This window comes from Salmo salar, chromosome 09, assembly GCF_965601325.2.
Source record: "Salmo salar chromosome 09, fSalSal1, whole genome shotgun sequence".
NCBI classification, from domain to species: Eukaryota; Metazoa; Chordata; class Actinopteri; order Salmoniformes; family Salmonidae; genus Salmo; species Salmo salar.
Genome location: NC_138299.1, coordinates 114,945,760 through 114,959,159, shown reverse-complemented (window position 1 = coordinate 114,959,159; position 13,400 = coordinate 114,945,760). Strand labels below are relative to the sequence as shown.

The following is a 13,400-nucleotide window of genomic DNA, read 5'->3' as shown; positions in this document are numbered from 1 at the left end:
CACAGGTGTTGATTGGGAGAGCTGGCTAAGACAACGGGTAAAACAACAACAGCTAATCAGCTAAGACAACAACAACAGGTAAAATGGCGATGAATGGACAGAGAGGGTCGGTTAACTATACACAGGGCCTGAGTTTGAGGCTGGGGCCGGCAGATAAACCAAAAAATAAACAACAAGATAACAAATTAAAAATATACTGTGTCTGTAAGATGAACACTACCATTCAAAAGATTGGGGTCACTTAGAATTGTCCTTGTTTTTGAAAGAAAAGCACATTTTTTGTCCTTTAAAATAACATCATATTGATCAGAAATACAGTTGTTAATGTTGTAAATGACTATTGTAGTTGGAAACGGCAGATTTTTAATTGAATATCTAGAGTTGAAGTCAGATGTTTACATACACTTAGGTTGGAGTCATTAAATAGTTTTTCAACCACTCCACACATTTCTTGTTAACAAACTATAGTTTTGGCAAGTCGGTTAGGACATAATTTTTCCAACAATTGTTTACAGACAGATTTCTTCACTGTATCACAATTCCAGTGGGTCAGAAGTTGACATACACTAAGTTGACTGTGCCTTTAAACCGCTTGGAAAATTCCAGAAAATGATTTCATGGTTTTAGATGCTTCTGATAGGCTAATTGACATCATTTGAGTCAATTGGAGGAGTACCTGTGGATGTATTTCAAGTCGTACCTTCAAACTCAGTGCCTCTTGGCTTTACATCATGGGAAAATCAATAGAAATCAGCCAAGACCTCAGAAAAAAATTGTAGACCTCCACAAGTCTGGTTCATCCTTGGGAGCAATTTCCAAACGCCTGAAGGAACCACGTTCATCTGTACAAACAATAGTACGCAAGTATAAACACCATGGGACCACGCAGCCGCCATGCCGCTCAGGAAGGAGACTCCTGTCTCCTAGAGATGAATGTACTTTGGTGTGAGAAGTGCAAATCAATCCCAGAACAGCCGCAAAGGACCTTGGGAAGATAATGGAGGAAACAGGTACAAAAGTATCTATATCCACAGTCAAACGAATCCTATATTGACATAACCTGAAAGGCCACTCAGCAAGGAAGAGGCCACTGCTCTCAAACCGCCATAAGAAAGCCAGACTACCGTTTGCAACTGCACATGGGGACAAAGATCGTACTTTTTGGAGAAATGTTCTCTGGTTTGATGAAACAAAAATTGACCTGTCTGGCCATAATGACCATCCCAACCGTGAAGCACGGGGGTGGCAGCATCATGTTGTGGGGGTGCTTTGCTGCAGGAGGGACTGGTGCAATTCACAAAATTGATGACATCACGAGGGAGTAAAATTATGTGGATATATTGAAGCATCACAAAGCTCTGACCTCAATCCTATAGAAAATTTGTGGGCAGAACTGAAAAAGCGTGTGCGTGCAAGGAGGCCTACAAACCTGACTGTTACATCAGCTCTGTCAGGAGGAGTGGGCCAAAAATTCACCCAACTTATTGTGGTAAGCTTGTGGATGGCTAGCCGACGCGTTTGATCTAAGTTAAACAATTTAAAGGCAATGAATGCTACCAAATACTAATAGTGTATGTAAACTTCTGACCCACTGGGAACGTGATGAAAGAATTAAAAAGCTGAAATAAATCACTCTCTACTATTATTCTGACATTTCACATTCTTAAAATAAAGTGGTGATCTGAATTGACCGAAGACGGGGGATATTTACGAGGATTAAATGTCAGGAATTGTGAAAAACTGAGTTTAAAAGTATTTGGCTAAGGTGTATGTAAACTTCTGACTTCAACTGTACATAGGTGTACAGAAGCCCATTATCAACAACCATCACCCCTGTGTTCCAATGTCACGTTGTGTTAGCTAATCCAAGGTTATCTCTTTAAAAGGTTAATTGATCATCAGAAAACCATTTTGCAATTATGTTAGCACAGCTGAAAACATGTTCTGATTTAAAGAAGCAATAAAACTGGCCTTTAGACTAGTTGAGTATCTGGAGCATCAGCATTTGTGGGTTCAATTACAGGCACAAAGTGGCTAGAAACAAAGAACTTACTTCTGAAACTCGTCAGTCTATTCGTATTCTGAGAAATGAAGGCTATTCCATGCAAGAAACTGTCAAGAAACTGAAAATCTCATATAACGCTGTGCACTCTACCCTTCACAGAACAGCACACACTGGCTCTAACCAGAATAGAAAGAGGAGTGGAAGGCCCCGGTGCACAACTGAACAAGGGGACAAGTACATTAGAATGTCTAGTTTGAGAAACAGACGCCTCACAAGTCCTCAACTGACAGCTTCATTAAATAGTACCTGCAAAACACCAGTCTCAATGTCAACAGTGAAGCTGTGACTCCGGGATGCTGGCCTTCGTGGCAGAGTTCCTCTGTCCAGTGTCTGTGTTCTTTTGCCCATCTTAATCTTTTCTTTTTATTGGCCAGTCTTAGATGTGGCTTTTTCTTTGCAACTCTACCTAGAAGGCCAGCATCCCGGAGTTGCCTCTTCACTGTTGCCGTTGAGACTGGTCTTTTGCGGTGTTCTCCTTGGTTAAATAGCCCTTACACAGCCTGGAGAATGCTGTGGTAGCCATGCTGGTTAAGTGTGCCTTGAATTCTAAATAAATCAGATAGTGTCACCAGCGAAGCACCCCCAGACCATCACACCTCCTCCTCCATGCTTCACGGAACCACAAGTGCGGAGATCATTGGTTCACCTACTCTGCGTCTCACAAAGACTCAACAAGCACAACACTTACACAAATTACTGATGATTGTCTGAGAGAAATTGATGATAAAATGATTGTGGGGGCTGTCTTGTTAGACTTCAGTGCAGCTTTTGACATTATCAATCATAGTCTGCTGCTGGAAAAAAGTATGTGTTATTGCTTTACACTCCCTGCTGTAATGTGGATGAAGAGTTACTTGTTTAACAGATCACAGAGGGTGTTCTTTAATCGAAGCCTCTCAAACATAATCCAGGTATAATCAGGAATTCCCCAGGGTAGCTGTTTAGCCCCCTTGCTTTTTTCAATCTTTACTAACGACATGCCACTTGCTTTGAGTAAGGCCAGTGTGTCTATGTATGCGGTTGACTCAACACTATACACGTCAGCTACTACAGTGACTGAAGTGACTGCAACACTTAACAAAGAGCTGCAGTTCATTTTGGAATTCGTCGCAAGGAATAAGTTAGTCCTAAATATTTCCAAAACTAATAGCATTGTTTTTGGGACAAATCATTCATTAAACCTCAACCACATATCGTAATGAATAATTTGGAAATTGAGCAAGTTGAGGGGACTAAACTGCTTGGAGTAACCCTGGATTGTAAACTGTCATGGTTAAAACATATTGATACAACAGTAGCTAAGATGGGGAAAAGTCTGTCCATAATAATGCGCTACTCTGCCTTCTTAACAACACTATCAACAAGGCAGGTCCAACAGGCCCTGGTTTTGTCGCACCTAGACTACTGTTCAGTAATGTGGTCAGGTACTACAAGAGGGACTTGGGAAATTTGCAGTTGGCTCAGAATAGGGTAGCACGGCTGGCCCTTAAAAGTACACAGAGAGCTAACATTATTGAGTGGAAGAGAGATTGACTTCATCATTACTTGTTTTTGTAAGAGGTGTTGACAAGCTGAGTGTACCGAACTGTTTTTAAAATACTAGCACACAGGTCGGACACCCATGCATACCCCACAAGACATGCCACCAAAGGTATCTTCACAGTCCCCAAGTCCAGAACAGACTATGGGAGGCGCACGTGTACTACATAGAGCCTTGACTACAGGGATCTCTATTCCACATCAGGTAACTCATGCAAGCAGTAGAATCATATTGAAAAAGCAAGTAAAAATACACACTTATGGAACTCCAAGAGACACACGCAAAGGTGCAGACACATGCATACGCACACATTGTGATATTGTTGTATGGTGGTATAGAACATTTTGTGTTATGGATATGTGGTGGTGTAGGGATGTTATATGATGTACTGTTTTATCTTTAGCTCATTCAGTACAAACATAGTTCACCGTTTTATCTTTTGTTTTATATGTCATGTGGGTGCTTTGGTGTGTTTGAACCCCAATACAAAAAAGACATGGCGGTTGGAACCAAAAATCTCAAATTTGGACTTATCAGACCAAAGAACAGATTTCCACTGGTCTTATGTCCATTGCTCGTGTTCCTTTGCCCAAGCAAGTCTCTTCTTCTTATTGGTGTCCTTTAATAGTGGTTTCTTTGCAGCAATTCGACCATGAAGGCCTGATTCACACAGTCTCCTCTGAACAGTTGACGTTGAGATGTGTCTGTTACTTGAACTCTGAAGCATTTATTTGGGCTGTAATTTCTGAGGCTGGTAACTTGAATGAACTTATCCTCTGCAGCAGAGGTAACTCTAGGTCTTCCTATCCTGTGGCGGTCTTCATGAGAGCCAGTTTCATCATAGTGCTTGATGGTTTCTGCGACTGCACTTAAAGAAACTTTCAAAGTTCTTGAAATTTTTCCCGAATTGACTGACCTTCATGTCTTAAAGTAATGATGGACTGTCGTTTCTCTTTGCTTACTTGAGCTGTTCTTGCCATAATATGGACTTGGCCTTTTACCAAATAGGGATATCTTCTGTATACCACCCCTACCTTGTCACAACACAACTGATTGGCTCAAACGCATTAAGGAGGAAAGAAATTCCACAAATTTAACAAACACAGCTGTTAATTGAAATGCATTCCAGGTGACTACCTCATGAAGCTGGTTGAGAGAATGCCAAGAGTGTGCAAACTGTCATCAATGCAAAGGGTGGCTACTAAAATATATTTTGATTTGTTTAACACTTTGTTGGTTACTACATGATTCCAAATGTGTTATTTCATAGTTTTGATATCTTCACTATTATTCTGCAATGTAGAAAATAGTAAAAAATAACAAAACCATTGAAAGAGTAGGTGTGTCAACTTTTGACTGGTATTGTATATTGCTGTGTCATTTTTTTATTTCTTTATTTAACCTTTATTTAACTAGGCAAGCAAGTTAAGAACAAATTGTTATTTACAATGACGGCCTACATTATGCATATGGCCTTCATAGAAAGTGTTACCAAAATTCCTTATACAACCTGACCTGACCATAACATCATCAAATACGTCATAATAACGTCCCTGCAACCAGTTTTGCCCATGAGGAAACACAGTCATTGGATTGCCCCAACCATTGACTGTCGTTGTTTTTTCTTTTCTTATCCTTGTCACCAACTTGTCCTCATGTTGCCTCTTCCTCTCATCTCTCCCTGTTTCTCCCTGTCTCTTCTGTCTCTCCCCGCCCTCAGCCTGCTCAACAACTACATGATCTGGAACCTGGTGCAGAAAGGAGCGTCCAGTCTGGACCAGCGCTTTGAGAACGCCCAGGACAAGCTGCTAGAGAGCCTGTATGGAACCAAGAAGGTGTGTTTTTAGGTCCTACTTTTGGCTCCGGTTAAAAGTAGTGCCCTAGGGATAACCCTGCTTCAGGAAATACCTTGTTTGGGCCAGTTTCCCAGACACAGCTAAAGCCTAGTCCCTGACTAAAAAGGAATTTCAATGGAGATTCTCTGTTGAGCAGGCTTTTTAGTCCAGGACTAGGCTTAATCTGTGTCAGGGTAACTAGACCTGGTGATTCTGTTTGGGCTCATAGCAAGGAATTCGTGCTGCCTCAGCACAGTAAACAGCTGGTGAGAAACTTCTCTCGGTTGTGTGTGTGTGTGTGTGTGTGTGTGTGTGTGTGTGTGTGTGTGTGTGTGTGTGTGTCGTGTGTATGTGTTTGTGTGTGTGTGTGTGTGTGTGTGTGTGTGTGTGTGTGTGTGTGTGTGTGTGTGTGTGTGTGTGTGTGTGTGTTCGCTCAGTCCTGCACACCTCGATGGCAGACCTGCATTGGGAACACAGATGACACGCTCGGCTTCGCCCTGGGAGCACTCTTTGTCAAAGCGACGTTTGATAAACACAGCAAAGAGATTGTGAGTATAATAGGCGCACAACTGCATTTGAGTCTATTCAAGTGTTTTACCATGGTGAACAATCCATGACTGTCCCCTAGTGGTTACCATGTGTAGGCCTAATGAAAGGTAAACATAAGATGATCTTATTTGCTAGTACATTATTATAATTTTCATAAATAATCTATTTTAAATGCTTATAAATGTTTTGTATAATGTTATAAATGCTTCTGAATTGTACAGATTATGTTTATATATTTCCTGTAAATTATTAGAAATGTTTACAATTAATTAAATACTAATTTAGTAATAGTTCCCTGTCCTGCAGAGGGGAGAGACAAATATAGAGAGAGTAGAGACTGGATGAAAGGAGAGAAAAAACATGTTATTAAAATGGAGAGATTGTTATTGGGTAGAGAAAAGAGGGGCAAGTAGAAGAGAGAGACATGGAAGGGGAGAGAGAGAGGAGGCACAGAAGAAGGACTGGTAGTTTTATATAGGTTGGAAATGGACTGTCACGTGCAAGTGTTCTTGGTTTTTATTATAATTCGCCGCGGGTATTTAGTCCATATCTAAGTGTAATTGTAAGAGAAGGATCTACATCATCTTTCCCTCTTTCTTGCTTCTTACATTTAATGTCTGTCTCTCACCCCACAATCAGGCAGAGGGGATGATCAATGAAATCCGTACTGCCTTCAAAGATGCTCTTGATCACCTCAAGTGGATGGACAAACAAACGCGTCAGGCAGCCAAAGACAAGGTCAGAGATGATGTCACCTACTGGATAGGCTATGTATGGGTGCCAGAGGCTATCTATGTCTGTGAAAGAATGTGTTTCTGTTTGTGTGTGTGCGCACGTGCATACCTGTGCACAACTGTGCACATGTGAGAGAGGACAGGGAGGGAGTAATATGGGTTTACAGGTTACAATACAGTAGTTAGCCCTCTTTTTCCAGACCTCCAAATATTGAAACTAGGAAGTTTCTTGTCCCCTTCCTCCATCTTGCCCTCTCTTATCCCTTTTGCTCTCTTGGTCTTCAGGCAGACGCCATCTACGACATGATTGGATTCCCTGACTTCATCCTGGAACCCAAAGAACTGGATGATGTTTATGACGGGGTGAGTTAGTACCTTTTGTTGAGATGTGTCATGATTGAACACCATATATTGAATCCCATTCATTGAACCCTTTGATTTCTTCAAACAAGTTGAAGGTGAAATGACAAGGACATCTTTTAATGTTTCTAATCAGTGAGTAATTCTTTATTGCCCGTCTTTCTGTCTGTATGTCTGTCTCTCTCCACAGTATGACGTCTCGGAAGAAAACTTCTTCCAGAACGCACTCAACTTCTACAATTTCTCCGCCAGGGTGATGGCCGATCAGCTCCGCAAGCCGCCCAACAGAGACCAGTGAGTCTTCATCAGCTGCACTCATTATCATTATCAACATCACCATCGTCATTTGATCAGAAATTGTGCTCTATTCCCTATAAAGTGCACAAATTTGACTCTGGTCAAACACTACATTAATTTGGATGCTTTTTGCTCCAGTGTTGTCTGATGTCACGGAGGACAGGCTCATTGTCTTGGCTTGAACACAATGAATGAAACGGTATCAAACACATACTATTCCATTAAGCCCATTTCAGAATGACAATTAGTTGTCCTACTCTCACCAGCTTTCACAGGTTTGCTTTTTTATACACATCTCTGCCACCTTCCTTCTAGATGGAGTATGACCCCTCCCACAGTCAACGCCTACTACATGCCCACCAAGAATGGCATTGTCTTCCCAGCTGGAATCCTTCAGGCACCCTTTTATGCCCAGGATCACCCCAAGTGAGTGTGTGTGTGTGTGTATGTGCGCGTATGTGTGCTCGCTTGCTTTTCTGACCCCATGTGAATTCTCTGCAGAGCACTGAACTTCGGGGGGATCGGAGTGGTGATGGGACACGAGCTCACTCATGCCTTTGATGACCAAGGTTGGTGTCCACATTTAACAGATTCCACAGAACTCATGGACGCATCCTCACAAAACACCAACTGACAAACACAGACTCGCATGCATGCACAGAAATGATTACTAGGTGTGCATGTTTGTAAAGATTTTGCATTTTTTAAAGATGATTTTTCCTTAATCAGGCAGGGAATACGACAAAGACGGGAACCTTCGACCATGGTGGCAAAATTCCTCTGTGGAAGCATTTAAGAACCACACGGAATGCATGGTGGGGCAGTACAATGGGTTTACAATCAATGGGGAGCATATAAATGGCAAGCAGACGCTGGGAGAGAACATTGCTGACAACGGAGGCCTAAAGGCAGCCTATAAGGTGAGTAGGTCTCCCTACTTGATAATGCATTACATTTAGTTGCTCACATACTGTCTATGTAGTAACTTAGTTATCACTGTAATAATTATTAACTGTAGTAAAGTTCAGTTATTTTGTAACAGTAATGGGGTTGAGCAGTTATAGCTCAACCCATTACTGCCAAATCCATTGCTATGTATTTATAAAGCAATTGCATAGTTACTATGATGTTTTTACTACAGTTATTTCGGTGTTATTTCACATGGTGTCAGTGGTGGGATCCTGGACAGCATGACTGTTATTATACTATACAATAGTCTTACTATACTTCACCTCAGGGCCACCAGAGTGGCGGATAATGTTATTATTATTATTAAAAAAATGTCCTGTTGTGTTCAGGCGTACCAGGCGTGGGTGCAGGAGAATGGTGAGGAGAAGAGGCTGCCAGCGGTCAACCTGACCAATGACCAACTATTCTTTGTGGGATTTGCCCAGGTAGGTGATGGGAGTGTCAACAAGATGCGTTCCACACATCCTGATAAAGTTCATGATTAGGGCTCAGGGTTTGCATGACAATATCATAAGCTATAAAACTAGGGGCCCGAGTTTTTCTAGTCCGGTCACGCTCTCAGGATGAACTCCTGGTCCTACATCATGAAATAAGACAAGGGGGTGAAATGAGAGGGAATTCACATGCATTTGGGGGTGAAAGTAAGAGTGGAATATTACAACTACTGTTGGAGAAGTGGATGGACAGACGTTAGTACAAACAAATAAAACACAATTTTCGAAACAGAATGAGTATAATATGCAACAGTTGGAAAGATAGAGAGGAGAATAATCTAGCTAATGCCTGTTTTATTTATCGGGAGACCCTTTCTTTTCCTCTCAGGTGTGGTGTTCCGTGCGAACCCCGGAGAGTGCCCACGAAGGACTCATGACGGACCCCCACAGCCCCCCAAAATACCGTGTCATCGGCACCCTCTCCAACTCGCCAGACTTTGCTGAGCACTTCCAATGCCCCACTGGCTCCCCTATGAACTCGGGTCACCGCTGCGTGGTGTGGTAGGGCCTTAGAGAACCAGTGGGGGGTGCTGTCTGTGGAAGCTGCTTGGAGAATCAAGAGGAAGAGGAAGAGAACCTCTAACTAATCATCTGACGTTTTTTCTTCTAGTTTTCTTTTCTTTGTACATGATGCTGGATTACTAGTGGTTTGTAGGTAGAGGAGGACAGACTCAGGTGAGCGAGAGGGAGGCACGTGGAGAGAAATGTTGTAATTCCAGTGTTATGGTATTTTTCCTCTTTCTCCATGCCCCAGTCAACCCCCCTCCCACCCCCCACTGGTGGGGCACAAAGGCATGTTTTATTTATTATTTGCTGGACTTGGTAGGGGGCCGGGGAGGAGGAGCCACTATAGACTGTCTATCCCCTCCCCTTTCTCTATGCCACTGTGTTGTCGCTGTACTCGCTGTGTGTCCTGTTTACAATTTAAACCGGAGCCCTCTATTGACTGAGGGCTCTTACTGAAACCACTGTAACATCACAGGATGGGTTCAGCTGCCTTTGTGACCTCGCAGGAAGTGCAGAAACTTGGCTGTGACATCACAGGATGGGTTCAGCTGCCTCTATGACCTCACAGGAAGTGCAGAAACTTCACTGTGATTGAACATTGTATATGGCTTTATCTCAAATGTCATCCCTATATTACTTACTTGCCTTGAGGCACATAAGGCTTCCACAAGAGAGCACCACTGCTTCCGGCCTGCATTCCTTATATAGTATACACATAGTACAATGTGGCTGATGGAGCCATATAGACTCAGCTCTCCCTCTTTCTCTGTTGCTTCACAGGAAGTGCACTGGCTTCTGTGGGTCCTCACAGACACCACTCAGCTCTGTGACATCACAATGAATCCACAGAATGTGCTTCACTGTGACCTCATAGCAGGGGCAAGGATCTTAATATTCAAAATATACAAAATCAAAATCGTCATATACAAAATCAATGGACAGGTGAAGGCAATATTGAAGCCTACTGATAGGCCTTGCCACCATATTGCATATAGCTATCCCATTTCTTAAACATTGGTGGAGAGCAGTTTGAGTACATAGAAAGGATACATAGGAAAGCCACTTAACAATGTTGATCCAACCAGGAGTAGGGTGACATTGCCCCTAGATGCTGATCTTGGTTCAAATTAGCATTTTCCCCAATAATGGTTAAGATTAGGAATAGGGGAGGAAAAGCTGATCGTAGATCTGTATTTAAAGGAAACGTCACACTGAAGCATCCAACCACAAGATGAGCAGAGGTCCATCTGGGACCTACAGACAGTGCTGGACTGGCTGTGACTCCGGTTGTAGGGACACTCACCACTTGCTTACCTGTGTGTTTTAGTAGTTGTTGTTGTTTTTTATTGGCATATTCTGAAGTTGACAAAGTTAAAATGACATTCTCATTTTTAAAACTGCTTTTTGCCAAAGATATTATTATTTTTATTTTTTTCCTAGTGTCCAGTTGATTCTTTGTTTCTCTGTACGCTAAGGGAGTGAAGTTCCGTATGTGTGTATGAACAGCCTTCGAAGCTTGTTTGATGTTTACTGTGTTTAAGCTGTCAGATTCATTGCAAAAGGACAGTTTGTGCATGTGTGTGTGTATGCTTGTGGTTGTGTGGGTGCGTGTGTGTGTGATTGAGCTTGTATGGGTGTGTGCCTGTTCGTGGGTGCATCTGTGCATAGTGTGCATATGTTTGCAGATTGCTTTGAAACTTCATCCCCACTTACGTTGGACTATCAACAATGTCAAGTCAGCTGCAGTGATTTCACCTCACATTCCCAAAAAAACACAAATTTGAAATGATTGGATATGTTGAAGAAGAATTATGTTCCTAAAGAACTCCTTGTTTGTATATCCTCTACTCCAAAGTGCTGCAGACTGTCTTTTCGTGAGGTAGGGTGGGTACAGGATACCTTTGTTAATCTGGATATTGTTGGACTCTTGTTCAATCAAGCTATGTTGCTGTTTTATCTCTACTTGCTCCTGTCTGCACTTTGCAAAGTTGTTTCACTAGAAGACATGGAGATGTGTCATTACTCATGAGCATACGAGTACTGCACCCCACCACACTATACACCAAATCCTAACCCATACAGGACAATCCCATTGTATCTCTCCTGTTAGGTGAACTGCCCTGGAAAAATCTGCCATTCAATTTCACAACAATAAAGGATGCTGATGATTCATCCTCCCAGTTCATTATAACGGTCAATATCGTACATTTTGTGGAATCAAGTATCTAACACAGAGAGTTAGCTATGTCTATTATGCACTACACATTTAGAATTGAGCGTTGTGTCCTCAAAACTCCATGACGAGGTACACAAGGCCAGGGGTTAGAAGTCTATGCTTACACATAGAGGGTTGGTCGGGGTTAGCCTTAAATATTTACTTCATGAAATACACATGTCTATATTTAAAGTGCAAGCAAAAATTATAACTTGAAAGGGTGTAAAAGCCTTTAATTAGCCAGCTAATGCCATTAAGTGTTCTCTATTTGGTCTAATGTGCTGTGTACCTGTCTGTCTCTGTCAATCCACAATTCTCTTCTTTCTTCAGCCATCTAGTCATATACTTTTCACACTATCTGAACTGTATTAAAGCCTGGTGAAGAGAAAGCCATCATTTTACTTATTTACTTACATAGGCTTTTTTATTCCTATGTGGAACATTATGCTACAAGCTACCGGCCCACATTTATTGGAGATGAGTTGTTGAAATTAAAAACTGAAGTCAAAATAACTTAACTTTAGTGATTTTTAAGGTCAATTTTGAGCTTTGATAGTAGAAACAGGGCTGCCAGGGAGACTAGACTATACCACCAGGGTTGTGTTCATTAGGGCATGCAACGGAAGTGGCCGCGGACACGTGCACCGATGAGATGCCACACCCGACGGGGTAAGAAGAAAAGACTACCAGAGGCAGAGGGGACCGTTCACATGGTCCCAGAACCCACGGGACTGTCACGTCCTGACCAGTATAGGGGTTATTTGTTATTGTAGTTTGGTCAGGACGTGGCAGGGGGTGTTTGTTTTATGTGGTTCAGGGTGTGTTTTGTGTATGTTTAGGTAGAGGGGTATTTGATTTATTAGTCCGGGGTTTGTTAGTCATGGTTCTATCTAGTCTTTTGTATTTCTATGTTTAGGTTATTGGGGTTGGACCTTAAATTGGAGGCAGCTGGTTATTGTTGCCTCTGATTGAGGGTCCTATAATTTAGGAGTTTGTTTTTCATGGGTTTTGTGGGAGATTGTTCTTGTTGAGCTGTTTTGCCTGACAAGACTGTCAAGTTCGTTTTGTATACGTTGTATGTGTTTCCCTTCTTCACCATAATAAAAGAAGATGAGTATACATTTTCCCACTGCGTCTTGGTCTCTACCCTACGACACCCGTGACAGAATCTCCCACCAAACCCAGACCAAGCAGCGGAGGACGGAGCAACAGGTGGACTTTGAGGAGCAAGGATCTTGGGCCAGGGAGAGAAGAGAGTGGCGAACATCGTGGACATGGGAGGAGATAATGACAGGGGACAAGACCCTGCCATGGAAACAGGTGGAGACAGCGAGGGAGGAACGTTGAAAGTGGAACGAAGAGAAGAGGAACAGTTTTATATAGGTACGCGGTTGGCAATTAAACCTGAGAGGCAGTCCCAGAATTTCTTTGGGGGGGGGGCACACGGGGTTATTGGCTAGGTCAGGTAGACCGGAGCCAAACCACCGTGCTTATTGTGGGGAACAGCGGATCAGAGGAGCACCGTACTATGCGGAAGTGCGCACGATCTCGCCTATGCGCGCACACAGTCCGGTGAAAATGATTCCAGCCCCTCGCAAGTGCCATGCCAATACCCCCTCTACATGAACACAAACACACCCTGAACCACATAAAACAAATACCCCCTGCCACGTCCTGACCAAACTATAAGAACAAATAACCCCTTTACTGGTCAGGACGTGACAGTACCCCCAGATGCACCTTACAAAAAAACCTACAAAAATAACCCCCTAAACTAAAGGGAGGGAAGGGAGGGTGGCTGCCGTCACCGACGGCTCCCGTGCTACACCCCCCCA

General features: G+C 42.7%; 1 protein-coding gene across 4 annotated transcripts in view; it reads left to right on the top strand.

Moving 5' to 3' along the window:
* LOC106612419 (endothelin-converting enzyme 2) overlaps positions 1 to 12,684 on the top strand; it is a 79,412-nt gene extending 66,728 nt beyond the window's left edge. For all 4 annotated transcript variants that reach the window (XM_045724308.2, XM_014213525.3, XM_014213526.3 and 1 more), the window contains 10 exons: positions 5,326 to 5,440; positions 5,878 to 5,988; positions 6,629 to 6,727; positions 7,009 to 7,086; positions 7,274 to 7,377; positions 7,696 to 7,806; positions 7,882 to 7,949; positions 8,110 to 8,300; positions 8,679 to 8,774; positions 9,172 to 12,684. In XM_045724308.2, coding sequence (XP_045580264.1) covers positions 5,326 to 5,440; positions 5,878 to 5,988; positions 6,629 to 6,727; positions 7,009 to 7,086; positions 7,274 to 7,377; positions 7,696 to 7,806; positions 7,882 to 7,949; positions 8,110 to 8,300; positions 8,679 to 8,774; positions 9,172 to 9,348 — 1,150 coding nt within the window. In that variant the 3' untranslated portion in view covers positions 9,349 to 12,684. The remainder of the gene's footprint in view (positions 1 to 5,325; positions 5,441 to 5,877; positions 5,989 to 6,628; positions 6,728 to 7,008; positions 7,087 to 7,273; positions 7,378 to 7,695; positions 7,807 to 7,881; positions 7,950 to 8,109; positions 8,301 to 8,678; positions 8,775 to 9,171) is intronic.
* The last annotated feature ends 716 nt before the right edge of the window (positions 12,685 to 13,400 follow it).